We start from the raw sequence: 16063 nt of genomic DNA, 5'->3' as shown, positions 1-16063 counted from the left end.
TTATCTTTCTAAACTACATAGCTATTAACTACCAAAGCCTTGAAATTGTAAGAAGAAAATAATAAATAAATATAATATTGTATAAAAGGAACAAGACTATATTAGCATAGCAGAAAATTGTCTTACACAACAAGAGTACTACCATACCAGCCAGCTGCTACAACATATTTTGTCACCTTCAATAAGAGAACTTCTATTCTCTTATTAGTGTTCCATACAAAGACAAGAAGAACAAAGAAAAATAAAGAAAAAAATCACAGCTGCTGCTCAACATTTTCACCTTAATCTAACAATTAATATATCTATCTATCTATCTATCTATTCTTCTTGTTTGCCAATAGGAGAATCAATTCTCACTTAAACCACCAACAAGAAACACCCCATTATCATATCATATTATAGTAGTCATTTCATTTCACTTCAGATAACATAATCAGACCACTCAGAAATATGAGAAGTATGATCCATAGTTAAGCTAGGAATCTTATCAAGCTTAATTGGATTTTGTTTCCCACCAACCAATCTAGCTGGATTACCAACTGCAGTAGTTCTTGCAGGAACATCTTTAATCACAACAGAACCAGCACCAATCTTAGCACCTTCACCAATTCTAATATTACCAAGTATACAAGTCCCAGCACCAATCAAAACCCCATCACCAATCTTAGGATGTCTATCACCACAAGCCTTACCTGTCCCACCTAAAGTCACATTATGCAAAATTGAAACATTGTTACCAATCACAGCAGTTTCACCAACAACAACACCAGTAGCATGATCAAGTAAAATCCCATGTCCAATTTTAGCACCTGGATGAATATCAACAGCAAAAACCTCAGAAACTCTGTTCTGAATCAATAAAGCTAACACCTTTCTTCTTTGTGACCATAATTTATGAGCAACCCTATGAGCTTGACAAGCTAAAAAGCCTTTGAAATTTAAAAAACAATGAACATAACTTATACAAGCTGGGTCTCTTTCTTTAACAGCTCTAAGATCATCTTTAACAGCTTTGATGATTTCTTCATCTTCTGTTAGAACCCCAATGAAAATATCGAAAAGGGTATTGCTAGGAAGACTTGGATTGCTTAATTTCAACGAGAGATGATTAGCAAGAGCACTCTCAAATGAATTCTGAGACAAAATAGAACTTAAATAAAAGCTTGTTAAAATGGGTTCTTCTTCAATGTCCGTACGAGCCTCACCTTGCATTTTCAGCCACAGATCGATCTTATCCTCATCTGGGTCTTCGCCATAATCGATTACCTTACGAGATTCGGAGGTGGTGGCGACCGTACGGGTCGGACAAATCGTCGTGGCGGCGCAGGAAACTGTGTTGTCGGAGGAAAAGCTTCTCCGGCAAAAAGATACGAACTTTAAGTGGTTTGAGCTGTTGTTGTTGTTGTTGTTGGGTTCTTTGGATTGGTGGGAACGTGGGTTTGGTTGGGTTGATGAGCCTGTTGGAGCCATGTCGATGCAAGCGGCCATGGGGTTGGAATTGGGGTGTTTGGCAAGTGGGAAAATCGTCGAGAAAGTGAGGAAATCTTTTTTGTGGTTATTTGGGGTTGAGAGAAAAAAGGTCCTCTTTTTAAATAGTAATAATGGTTGAGCTCTCACCACTAGAACTTTCATGGACAATAGCTCAGAGAATGACAGATGATACTATAAATATATTTATATATATAGATTTTGTGTGGAGAGAGAGAAGAGTACCTTTTGAATCTTGATTCTTAGATGAAAGTTTTAGAGAAGAAGATGTGGAAAATGGAAATGACATAAAAATTTGATCTTTAGCCCACTTATATATTAGTTTTTATTATTATCATTATCAATTACTTTATTTTTAAAAGGATAAATATTTTACAAAATTTGGTGATTTGACTCCCTATTTTATAAAATAATAAATTGGAATTTTAATTTTTTGTTAAAATAAAATTTAATATTAATTTAATATAGAGGTGTTATAACAAAATTGTTTATATTTTTTATATTTATTCGTACTAAAAATTATTTTCAGGTTGGTTGTATTAAAAAAAATTATCGAAAATTGAGTTTAGGATCCTATTTGTACCATTTTAGAAAATATAATATTTTTTTTTGTTATTTAACAAAATAGATGGTCCAATCATTAATTTTTATAAAATACAGAGTCTAAAATTGTATTCTTTCTAAAAAAAATGAGTTAAAATGGTAGAATAGAAATGAGAAATGTTAAAAGGCACCAGTAGTGGTGCTCAATACCTTCCTACATGTCAATATCACTATTGGTCAAACTAAATATCAAGTTTTATGTAGTTTAAAAGAATTGCTAAAAGGTACCACTGATGTCTAGCACTCTTCTCGGTGTCAAATTATTATTGGTGTAATTAAGTATCACATCTTATATAACTTAAGAAAATAATTTTTAGGAATTATCGCTAACTAATCGTGTAGCACTACCTATAGAAGGTGTTGGGCACTACTTGTGCCTAAAAGTTATTATATTAAAGTATTTTAATGTATAATTTTTAGAGAGTATCGTTAGTCAATCACAAGACGACATGTCTAGTAATACTAGACATCACTGATCTTCAATAACAAACCTCATAGAATATTCTTTTTTATTATATCCTTTTCTTCATGATAAAGATAATGTAATAAACTAATTAAATAAATTCCCTAAAAAAAACTAATTAAATAAATAAAATAAAGAATCTTCTTCTTCCTTCATAATGATAAAGAAGATCTTTTTATATATTTTAGTATTACCAATACTAATTGTTTAATGTATCATTAGGTATAGATTAAGCCTTAAGTGAAAAAGGAAAAATGAATTTCACACAAAAAAGTTGTATTAATAATTACTTAAAGTTAATAGTCTTTTTTTTCACTATAATTTTTTTTTAATTTTACAAGAATTTAGAAAAAGTAAAGAGCATTGTTTTCTTATTTAATTATTTATTCCAATTCCAACTTATAAGGTTTTTCTTTTATTTATTTTTAGGAAATAGTAAAATGTAAAAGATAATAACCATATCACATGACACATATATAAGAGTTTAAAAATTCTGAAATTAATCAAAGTTTATTTATTATTTTATATTTTTGACTTTGTATAAAGTCATCTTAATATGATGTGACTATTAGGAATGAACTATTCAAGATAAGGATCATGAATCACCTTTGAGTTTTCCCTAAAAAATCACCATGAATTTTTCCTCTAAAAAATTACTTTTGTTTTCTAAAAAAAGTAATATATAATTTTGAGAATTAACTTCTAATATTTGAGTTAATAAAAATGCACGGTTTTTTTTTCTTTTTTATTTTTTGAAAGAGCATAATAAAAATACAGTTTTATTTTCACTTTTATCTTTCTAAAATATTTATTTATTTTTTGAAAAAAAATATAAAATATATTAAATCAAATTAACTGTTACAAGAGCAATTAAAAATTTAAGAGAAACATCAATTTAAACATGTATGGATTCCTATCGAACGAGAAACCGACTTAACTAGTGCATGAGTTATACTATTCATCAGGGCCGGCCCAAGCATTGGGCAGCTTGGGCCATTGCACAAGGCCCCCATCTTTTTAAGGCCTAATTTTTTATTTTTTATTTATTTTTTTTTTTAAGAAAAGGCTTATTTTTTTCTTTTTTTTTTCTATTATATACACATAAATAAAAAATTTATAATTAAAAATTTATGAATAAATCTTAAAAAAAAAAACTAGTAATAAAATTGTAGTTTTAATGTACACGGTTTTTTTTTTTTTTTTCCTAAAAAAGGCCCAATTTTAAAATTTTGCACGAGGCCCCCAAAATGCTTGGGCCGGCCCTGCTATTCATAACACACGAAATAACACATTAAAAACCACTATCAACTTCAACTAAAAAAAAATAATCTCGTCAATAATAAATTTAAACATAAAATTAGAATCAGAACAATACACCTAATTACAAATTATTGAAGAATCTTGCTAAAATATTTAAACCATTAAACTATGAGAAAAACCGAAGATGCATGTAATAATAAAAAATAAAGAGACAATAAATATATATATATAAAGTATTAATTAATAATTATACTACATATATATAGTTTTTTTTTTTTGTAAGGATAATATTATATAGTTGTTACGTAATGGGTTACATAACAAATAATAAATACATTTAATTATTGGAAAGTTTGAAAGTTGGATTTTCATTTTAGAAATATTAATCAAAATTAAGAGCTATACCCACTTTTGGGATTTCTTGTCGTATTGATAAAACCTTAATAATTTGACCTTAATTGATAACTAATTTTAATAATACAACATCAATGTTTTTTCATATTTGCAAGGTCACTAATTGCGTCACCTCGTTTCTAGTCTAGTCTTGTCAGTCTAGTTTTTTTATTTGTGCTGAAAGCTTTTCGACATTACTTTGTCAGTACGAGCGGAATCAATTAATGAAAGAGTGTCGTGTGGCTAAGAGTACTTCGTAAATTTTTTCATGTATTATTTGTTGATGATAGCTATCTTTTTGTTTAAGCTAACACAAGAAGGGCTCAAAGAGTGATAGAGATTCTACATAGTTATGAGAGGATGTCAGCACAAAAAATTAATTTGGTAAAATCTATTACTTTCTTTAATAGGTATGTGAGTGGAGCTATTCGGGAGATTATTTGTGCTATTTTGAATATAAATGAAGCTGGTGAGAATAGTATGTACTTAGGTCTCCCAAGTACAATCGGTCGAAATAAATTTATTGTATTGGGTTTTCTGAAAGAGAAGATGAGGAATCGTATACAAAGTTGGGATGGTAAACTCTTGTCACGTGCTGGTAAGGAGGTCTTGGTGGCTCAAAGTCTTCTAATTTTTGCTATGAGTGTTTTCCATTTGCATGCAGGAATGTGTCATGATTTGGAACAACTAATGGCTAATTTTTGGTGGAAGTCGTTTACGAATCCCCGTCAAGGAATTTCGTAGATGAGTTGAGAGAGGATGGCGCATAGTATTAGTAAGGATGTTGGGGGATTGGAATTCTGTTCTCTTCATGATTTTAATTTGACTATGTTAGGTAAACAAGCTTGGAAATTCCTGACCAAGCCTTATTCGTTAGTTTCTAGAGTGTACAAAGCTCGGTACTTTAAAAATGAGAACTTTCTTTGAGCAGTACTTGGTAATAATTCAAGTTATATTTGGAGAAGTCTTGTTGCAGTAAAAGATTTGATTCGTAAGGAGCGCAGAAGGGAATCGGTAATGGAGAAGAGACTCTTTTATGTGATGTTCCGTGGCTTCTGAGTAGGTCAATTCTGAGTCAAGATAGTTTGGATCCTGATTTGGCTAATGAAAAGATTAGTAGTCTTTTTGTGGTGGGTGAGAAAGCTAGGGATGTTGATGTTGTCAAAGATTTGTTTGATGAGGAAGTGGTGGTCAATATCCTTGGTATTCTCCTTTCTAATTCAGTTACTAAAGATTATTGGTATTAGGGGTTTGCATCTTTTGGCGAGTATATAGTTATGAGTGTGTTTGAATTATTACAGGAAAACCATGAGGGTAGTGTGGGCAAGGAGGTTGTGGCATTTTAGAAGAAGTTTTGGCAATTAAAGCTTTCTCCAAAGGCAAAAAATTGTGTCTGGAGGGCGGTTAGTGGGTGTCTTCCTATGAGAGTTTAGTTGAAGACTAAACATGTGGATGTCTCTTTGTTTTGTCCAATTTGTCATGGGGCAGGTGAATCAATTTTACATTCTTTATTTGCCTGTGATTTTGTACAAAATTGTTTGTGGGTAGCGGGTTTGGCTATGATTCCAGTTGATTCAAGGTCGTTTGGAGACTAGTTTTTTCATTTGTTCTCACGACTGGGTGAGGAACAACGTGTTTAGGCAGTGATGTTGGTTTGGGCAATTTGATTCGCACAAAATCAACTCTTGTGGAAGGGTAGAAAAAATCGGGTGGAGTTCGTTGTCAATTTGGCTCATATCACTCTTGATATGTAGAGAAAAGTTCAAAAAAGAAGTTTGTTTCCTGCGTTTGATACTTGGTATCTTTTGGATGTGTAAAAACTGGTTTCTTAGTAGCATATAGACCATTTTTTGGGTTAGATGGTTGTCATCTAAAAGGGCCATACAAGGGTATCCTACTAACTGCAGTGGAGCTTGATGTAAATCTTAACTTTTATCCAATTGCTTTTGCAATTGTGGAAGCTGAGAATAACTTTAGCTAGAAATAGTTTTTGGATTTGATGAGAAACAAAATTGAGGATACTTAATAGAGGCCAACCATAGTGTATTATGAGTAACATACAAAAGATTAATTAATTCTTTTAAATTATTTTATGTATTATTTTGTTGTATGATAAATGCTTTTAGTGGATGCTTAATCAAACAATTTATTTTAAATATTTGTAGAGTTTAATTGAAGCTGTGACAAGCATTTTGGGTGCAAGGCATCATTTTTGTTGTTTTCATTTGAAAATAACATGGTAAGAAAATATGGCACATCACACCTTTAAGGTTTCTTTTGGGTAATAGCAGAGACAACCGATTTCAAGATAATAATAGAGCGAATTAAGAAATTCAACCAGGAGGCACATGACTGGCTAAGCATATTGACTTCAAGCATTGGACAATGAGCAAGTTCGACCCAAATGTGAAGGTAGAATATCTAACAAATAATTTTGTTTAGTCATTCGATTGGCTAATCATGTTGGGTTTTATGCCCTAAATAAAACTCTATTTCAATGTAATCCATTTTATTCAACATCAATAAAGAAAGAGAAGTATTTTTCATTCATTTGTGTATGTTTTGGTTCATGTTATCAATTGCTTGTCTATTTGATTTATAAATTAATCTAAAATCCTTTTCACATACTTGATCTTGTTTATTGTGTTGTCAACACTTTGGAAAGTAAACATTACTATATGAATAAAGTTTCCTAGATTTATCAGACACAGGGTTTTACTGATATGATAATCTACAACAGAGTTTACTTGCATTTGGAGAAATGCTATGTTCTTTCCAGAACATTGGTTAAAGTAATGCTCAGGTTGGGTGCATGGAGTATGCATCAGAATGGACCGATATTGAACTTTGACTTAGATTTATTAAACTTACCGTAATATCTATTCAAGTCAATATCGCCTAGTTGATCCTAGATCAAATGATCTTAATCCTATTACGATTAGGCTCAATCTCAAGAGGCTATTCGTGTTCTTTGATTTTTTAGTTAAGCCTACTTTTAGGTCAGGGTGATACGTACATTTTGGGAACACGGTAGTGCAATTGAGTGGGAGCGCTAACATAAACATGGAATCTATAGTTTCTATCTGGCAAATAGTAAGTAAAGGATGATCTCCTTCGAGCTTGACCAAACGAAAATAAATGGTGGAGTACTCATTTCACATAAGCTGAAATATCATTTATACGGGGTTAAGTGTTTTAAGGATAACATACATTGTAGGGTGTAACGGTAGTCTAATCCCTTTATAGTGTAGATCATTCATATAGAGGATCATTGATCAAATTAGGATTATAACAATGGATAATTAATGATGTGTCTATATGGTGGAACATATAGAGCATTCTATATACTGAGAGTGCAATTCTAAGTTCTATGCGTGGATTCAACGAAGAATTAATAAGTCAGTGAATTTAGGTTATAAATTCTTGATCTGCTTATTGGAAGCTCGGTTATATAGACCCATGGTCCCCCCACTAGTTGAGATAATATTGCTTGTAAGACTCATATAATTGGTTTTGATTAATCAATTATATTTCTCAAATTAGACTATGTGTATTTGTGAATTTTTCACTAAGTAAGGGCGAAATTGTAAAGAAAGAGTTTTAGGGGCATATTTGTTAATTATGATACTTTGTATGGTTCAATTAATAAATATGATAAATGACAATATTATTTAATAATTATTTATAGTTATTAAATAGTTAGAATTGGCATTTAAATGGTTGAATTTGAAAATTGGCGTTTTTGAGAAAATGAGATGCAGAAATGATAAAATTGCAAAATTACAAAAAGTGAGGCCCAAATCCATATAGCCATGGCCGACCACTTTTATAGGTTTTTTCATCTGATATTTTTCATTATTTTAATGCCACATAATTCAAACCTAACCCTAGTGGAATGCTATAAATAGATAGTGAAGGCTTCAGGAAAATTACACTTTTCATTCAGAGAAAAACCTGAGCCTTCACTTTCTAAACCCTAGCCGCCACTTCTCTCTCTCTCTCTTCTTCCTTGAAATTTCGAACCACTTAGTGATTAGAGTAGTGCCCACACACAGCAAGTGATACCTCAATCATAGTGAGGAAGATCGTGAAGAAAGACTTTCAACAAGAAGGAGTTTCAGCACTAAAGAAGGAGAGAAAGAGATCCAGGTTCAGATCTTGATAATACTCTGCGACAGAAATGATACAAGGGTTAGAGATCTGAACGGAAGCAGTCATATTATTCTGCTGCACCCAATGTAAGGTTTCTCATACTTTATATGTGTTTATTTCATAATCGTTTTAGAAGTTCATATTTAGGGTGTTAATCAACATACTTGTGAGTAGATCTAAGATCCTGGTAAAATAATTTCCAACAAAGCAGTATTCATTGAATCTGGATACAATTAATTTGTTAATATTCTATATATGGTCAGATTACGATTTTTTAAATATTTGATTTCTCGATTTAGTTTTTGTCAAGATATTCTGACAATTAATTATGGCAGAGACCTTGATGAAAGAGAGCTTGAAAGCCTGATTACCCATACTAACCTATTTCCTTTTTCTTTTGAAGATCTAAAGTTTATATGGGATTGAATCTTAAAGAATCAATGTCTACAAATATTTGATCATTTATTTGTATATGTTCAATCTATATTCTTTATTACGCATTCATAGGATTGTTCATAAATACTTTAATGTTTATGAGATTAGTTTAGCATGCTCTTAGTATACACAATAATTTTTTTTTGAATTGAAAGAATCTCTTCACTTTTACCTTATGGCGTTTTTTCTCTAACCTATTATAGTTACCATTTAAGAAAAATCTTATTTATGCTATAACTTTTGATTTATAATTAACTATAGGTGATATAGTTTATTTACTAAATACTAATTATTTGTTTGAAAACAAATAGTATGATGACAAGAACTCTAACTACCAATGCTAAGAGCAGCCATGGCTAAATAATTGAGCATAAACAAATAATTCAGTCAAAAACAAACAAATCAAGCAATCAACTTCAAGGAATTTTAAGGTAAATATTTTATTCAAATGTAACATGTACTAAAAATTATCACTATTATACTTCAAATGGCTAAGACATATTACATGAACTATTTAATGCAGCTAATTATTTTTTAATGATTATAAATTATTATCAAATCCTAGAATAATTTTTAATAAATACCAAATCACATTTTATTATCATTCATCATTGGATTAAAATTTAATAATTTAATATTTTAAAATTAATATTTATAATTATTTTTCTTAAGCTAACTCCAATAATAAAAGTTAAATTTAGTGTTGAACCAATAGTAAAAGTATAATTTTAGCATTATTTTTTTCCCTGCTCCAATCACAACACTTAAATATATATTCTTTATTGTTATCATATATAAATAATACATATATATTGATAAAAATTAATCATTTAACTATTATTTAATTATTAAAAAATAAAAAAATAATAATTTTGGTGTAGTTTATAGTGTCCTAATAATAATAGTGAAATAATATAAATAATCTCATATAAATCATAACTTTTAGTGTCTGGGTAGATTAATTTTAGTGAGAAAACACTAAATTTATGTTTTTAATGTCGGATTAGAGATATTCTTACTAACTATAGGAAAAATATTCCATATAAATATATACATATATACTATGTTCACCACACTAAATCAAATAATAAAAAAAATAAGGGATAATTTCACAAATGCACAAAAACAATAAAAATACGGTTTCACGGAATTTTAAATATTTTTACGATTTTTCTGATTTTATTTACATAAAATACGATCTTTTTATGTTGAAATTTTGTTCATTTGTTGTTAATTTTTTGTTATCTGTATGTTATTTTTTGTTGTTATTTTGATGTGATTTTCATGTTACTTTTATGTTGTTTTCTTGTTGATTTTATGTTGTTTTCGTGTTATTTTTTGGAAAACCGTAAAAATATAAAAAAAATATTCTTTGAACGTAAAAATGTAAATATTTTACAAAAAATAGTACCTTATGTAATTATTCCAAAAAATAATCAATTCCAACTTTATTATTCTCCAATACAATTACTTAAATTAAGGTGTCACTTGCTCAATATTACCACAAAATAAAATCATTCATATCCATCCAAAATGGGAAGTTAAAAGAATTCCATTCCCACTTTCCTTCCATCCCATATTCAAGCAAAATAAATAATATATAATCAAAAATAATAAAATAATAAATAAAAAATTATATAAAAGCCAATATCCTCCCAAAAGGTGGATAAGAGTGACCCATATCATAAGTTGATGGTGTGAGGTTGTGTAGTAAGTAGTAATAAATATTTTGATGTGGAACTCACATGAAGTCAAACTAATAGGACCCATTTGTCAATTTCACTTACTTTTTAAAGACTATTAGCTATTTCTCAATTCAAAACTCCTTCAAGGGCTCTTGTTGCCCCTTCAACCACTACAATATCTACCTAGCTATTTTGGAATAATTAAAAGAGTAATTTTTTATAGGTTTTTTTTACTATAAAAAATCTTAATTACAATAAATATGTAAGTAAAAAGAAATCAAGCTAATTAGTATTTTTGTCATTGAATTTTGACATCTATCAAATTCTGCTTTTTGAACTTTTCTAACTGTTAAAAATTTTCCCTGAACTATTGAGGTTGTTGGATTTAAAGACTTTTGTCAAATTTTTATTCAATTTTACTAATTCGGTGATTGTCCATGTACTAAATTATGCTTCCCAGACTTTGATATCTACCAAATCATTCCCCTTAAATTTTGATATGTACCAAATCATATGTCTCTTGAACTTTAATTCATGTTAGACTTTCTTTACTAAAATTGGACAAAAGTTTTTAAATCTAACAATCTTAATAATTTAAGGAGAATTTTTAGCGGCTTTAAAAGTTCATGAGACATGATTTAGTACATGTCAAAGTTCAGGGGCAAATGATTGTAAAAAATAAATTTTAAATTAGAAGAAAATGACTTGTTCACTGCTAGTTACATTTTAGGCCAAATACAATAAATTCTATTTTTGATTACAACTTTTATTTTGTACACTATTCTATAATTATTTTCCATCAAGCCATTCCAAAATTTGTTGTTTCGGTTGGCCGAAATGTAGAACATCAATGCAGCCAAAGTAGTCGAGATGACATTTTTCTTGAATTTGCTTATCTTAGCCTTCCTAATTATCTATTTGCTGATTCTGGGTAAGGAGATAGAAGTAGTCTCCCATTGTAGCCAAAGCTTTACCTACTCAAAAAACAAGTGTACACTTATTAATGATACTAAATTTCTTCAATCTATTTCTGGTTTTGATTCTTCTAAGCATAAATAACCAAAAAAAAAAAAAAAAAACTATGTTTGGGAATGTTGAAGCGGCTCCGTACAATGTTACTCCATTCTATCTTAGGTGGGTTTTCATGTAGCACTTGATAGCCGTGAGCAAAGAATAACAAAATAACGAGAAATCAACTTCACGACAACCATGAATCAACTATAAAACAATCAAAAGTATAATCTCGTGACAACTACAAATAAAATATTAAATAACAAAAAAAAATTATTATTTTTATTGAAAAAAGTATTTTTGTAAATAAAAAAATTCAAAACATAAATATAAATTTTTTTTGGGTTAACGTATTTTTGTAATTTTTTTAAAATTATTAATTTATTATGTAATTTTTTAGAAAAAAATTTCTCTTATACATGGATAAGCAATAAATTTATGTGTATATTCCACCACTTATCAACTTGAAACCTTGCATTATTAATTCTAAACAAAATAGCTAATAATAAGGTGACACAAACAAACCAAAAGATAATTAATGGCATATATATAGTAGAAGAAATTGACACTTTTTTTTATGCTCTTTATTATTATTATCTTCAATCAATTGTATCTTAGTCTTACAAAAACACAATTATATATAATATATATATTCAAGTTGATGAGTGAAGTGAACATAATTCATTTACTTTTATACTAGGAATAACATAACCTTATAGCTTGTCCAAGAGACATTATTTTATAGAATTATATTAAGCTTTTCCACTTATATATACATACATAGATATATTATTTTATGTTAATAAAACATCCACTTGTGTGATGTTACATACAAAACCAATGGATCACATTGCTCGACCTTTTTGTTTTTTTTTTCTTTTCAAAATTTTATAATATAGCATATTCTATAAAGATATCCACTTTTGCTATAGCTTTAATAAGAATCGCTCAAAAATAATAAAATAAACTTATATGCAATGATATATATTGCTTCATATAATTATGTTTTTGAGCAACTATTGTTTTATATATAGTTGGATACAAGACATAATGTCTACAAAATTATCTCTTAGGCATGATATATATATTTGAGTGTTGGAAATTATTTTACCAGGATCTTAGATCTACTCACAAGTATGTTTATTAACACCCTAAATATGAACTTTCTAAAACGATGAAATAAACACATATAAAGTTTAGTAAACCTTACATTGGGTGCAGCGGAATAATATGACTCCTTCCGTTCAGATATCTAGCCCTTGATTCCTTTCTGTAGCAGAGCATTATCAATATCTGAATCTGGATCTCTTTCTCTGATTCTTTAGTGCTGAAACTCCTTCTTGCTGAAAGTCTTTCTTCACGATCTTCCTCACTACGATTGAGGTATCACTTGCTGTGTGTGGGCACTACTCTAACACTAAAAATTTCGAAATCTTTAGGAAGAAGAGAGAGAGGGAGTGGTCGGCCAAAGATAGGGAGAGAGAGAGGCTCAGTTTTTTCTGAATGAAAAAGTAGAAAATTTAAGTGTAAATTTCCTGAAGCCTTCACTATCTATTTATAGCATTCCACTAGGGTTAGGTTTGAATTATTTGGCATTAAAATAATGAAAATATCAAAGGGAAAACCCTACAAAAGTGGCCGGCCATGCAATGTGGATTTAGGCCTCACTTTTTGCAATTTTACAGTTTTATCTTTTCTGCATCTGATTTTCTCAAAAACGCCAATTTTCAAATTCAACCATTTAAATGCCAATTCTAACTATTTAATAACTATAAATAATTATTAAATAATATTGTCATTTATCATATTTATTAATTGAACCATACAAAGTATCATAATTACCAAATATGCCCCTAAAACTCTTTCTTTACAATTTCGCTCTTACTTAGTGAAAAATTCACAAATAGACATAGTCTAATTTGAGAATTATAATTGATTAGTCAAAACCAATTATATGAGTCTTACAAGCAATATTATCTCAACTAGTGGGGGGACCATGGGTCTATATAATCGAGCTTCCAATAAGCAGATCAAGAATTTATAACCTAAATTCACTGACTTATTAATTCTTCGTTGAATCCACGCATAGAACTTAGAATTGCACTCTCAGTATATAGAATGCTCTATATGTTCCACCATATAGACACACCATTAGTTATCCATTGTTATAATCCTAATTTGATCAATGATCCTCTATATGAATGATCTACACTATAAAGGGATTAGATTACCGTTACACCCTACAATGTATTTAATCCTTAAAATACTTAACCCCGTATAAATAATATTTCAGCTTATGTGAAATGAGATCTCCACCATTTATTTTCGTTTGGTCAAGCTCGAAGGAGATCATCCTTTACTTACTATTCGCCAGATAGAAACTATAGATTCCATGTTTATGTTAGCGCTCCCACTCAATTGCACTACCGTGTTCCCAAAATGTACGTATCACCCTGACCCAAAAGTAGGCTTAACTAACAAATCAAAGAACACGAATAGCCTCTCGAGATCGAGCCTAATCATAACAGGATTAAAATCATTTGATCTAGGATCAACTAGGCGATATTGACTTGAATAGATATTACAGTAAGTTTAATAAATCTAAGTCAAAGTTCAATATCGGTCCCTTCCGATGCATACTCCATGCATCCAACCTGAGCTTTACTTTAACCAATGCTGGAAAGAACATAGCATTTCTCCAAATGCAAGTAAACTCTGTTGTAGATTATCATATCAGTAAAACCCTGTGTCTGATAAATCTAGGAAACTTTATTCACATAGTCATGTTTACTTTCCAATGTGTTGACTACACAATAAACAGGATCAAGTATGTGAAAAGGGTTTCAGATGAATTTATACATTATGTACATATAATCATAAAATAAATCATGTGAACCATGCAACATTAAATGTTATTTCTGATCTATATTAATAAGTGAATTTGATTATATTGAAATGAGTTTTATTTAGGGCATAAAACCCAACATTGAGGCCCTTTAATTTTAAGGTAATTTTCAACTAGACACTAAAAATTTAAATCAATCCAATGGAACACTAAAAATTATCATATATATGGACTTGTCTATAGTATTATACTATTATTAGTGAGACACTTTAGAGTACCACACTAAAATTGATTTTTGATTTTTTTTTTAGTTTTTAATAATTAATTTTTCTTAATATATATTATTTATATTATATATAAAATAATAAAAATTATACATTTTTGTGTGATTTTTAAATTTGTGGTTGGAATAGAAAAAAAATATTGTTAAAATTTTATATTTTTAGTGTTAGTTCAACACTAGATTTAGTATTTACTATTGGAGTTTTTTTTTTGAGGGAAACTATTGGAGTTCACCTATAGAAATATTGTGTTTTAGGAATATGTCAATCTCTCAAGTTCACCCTCCATGCATGAAATCAAATCTAGTTTTTTTTATGTAAAGAAAAAAATAAAATTATCAACACTACTAAAAATACTATTTTTAATAATAACTTTTTAGTTACACTATAAACTTTTTGCAACTACTTTCAGTCGCAACAAAAATAATTTGTTACTAAAAAGTAATATTACTTGTTATTAATATTGTGTTGTGGTTAAAATAAATTGTAATTTTTGTAATTAATACTCTTAATCATGAACTTTTAATGATAACATATGAATGATAATTTATATTTAGTCATAATATTTTTTACTTTTAATTATAAATTTTATTGTGACTAAAAGTAATTTTTTTTTTATAGAAATAGTGAAGATTTATTTTTTTTGTTACAATAGTGATTTTAATTCCCATGACATGATAATTTTCTTTCAATTATTTCATTATCATCTGTCTTCTTTTTTTTTTCCCCAATGTAATAGCTAAATTATAAGTACCTATTTATTTATTTATTTATTTTGAAGAAAAAACTAGCCAAAATGCTAACCTAACTTGTTTGTCAGCTATAAGGAGAACAAAACAATATTAATAATTTCCTTTGAAAAATTGGACCATTATTTTTGCAAGTGATGTGTCATAAGCATAAATATCATTTCAATCCTCAAGTACAATTATAGCCTCAAAAAATATTGTGAATCTTCGATTAGGACAAAAATAAAATGAAAATATCATTTTAGATGTGATAAAGTTTGTTTATATTGAAACTCTAATTGAAAACCAGAATCTAACTTGGTATGACACAAGAAACAGTTTCTCTACTCTATTTTTTAAAATACACCACCAAAACTTCATTTTATCGATTTTACCTCAAACTTTTACATTATATCATACATCAATTTCTCTATTTTTTCTATATCATTTAATTATAATATTTTTAATATAATACTTTATTCATTTTATATTAATAATTCATATAATATTACACATATATACAAAAGTTAATAAAAATAATATTAAATATGTTTAGCTCAATGTATAGTTATCTCTACATTTAGCTAAGCACTATTTATTGAGCTAAAAAATATGTAAAATTTCTAAGGTTTACCTCACTTATTGGAAGCTCAATTTTGTAATTTTTTCTTTATAATTTAAAGATTAAGCTATTTTAACTCATCTATTGGGAGTGCTCT

The 16063-nt window shown here is 28.8% G+C and overlaps 1 protein-coding gene across 1 annotated transcript; it reads right to left on the bottom strand.

Moving 5' to 3' along the window:
• Window positions 1-77: 77 nt before the first annotated feature.
• LOC115725485 (serine acetyltransferase 1, chloroplastic) lies at window positions 78-1777 on the bottom strand. The gene has a single exon (XM_030655024.2). The coding sequence runs from the start codon at window positions 1630-1632 to the stop codon at window positions 421-423; it is 1212 nt and encodes a 403-aa protein (XP_030510884.2). The 5' UTR covers window positions 1633-1777; the 3' UTR covers window positions 78-420.
• Window positions 1778-16063: the final 14286 nt, after the last annotated feature.

The sequence above is a fragment of the Cannabis sativa genome, chromosome 6 (genome assembly GCF_029168945.1).
Source record: "Cannabis sativa cultivar Pink pepper isolate KNU-18-1 chromosome 6, ASM2916894v1, whole genome shotgun sequence".
NCBI lineage: Eukaryota > Viridiplantae > Streptophyta > Magnoliopsida > Rosales > Cannabaceae > Cannabis > Cannabis sativa.
The sequence above is the reverse complement of the archived record's forward strand: the minus strand, read 5'-3'. Positions and strand labels throughout refer to the sequence as shown.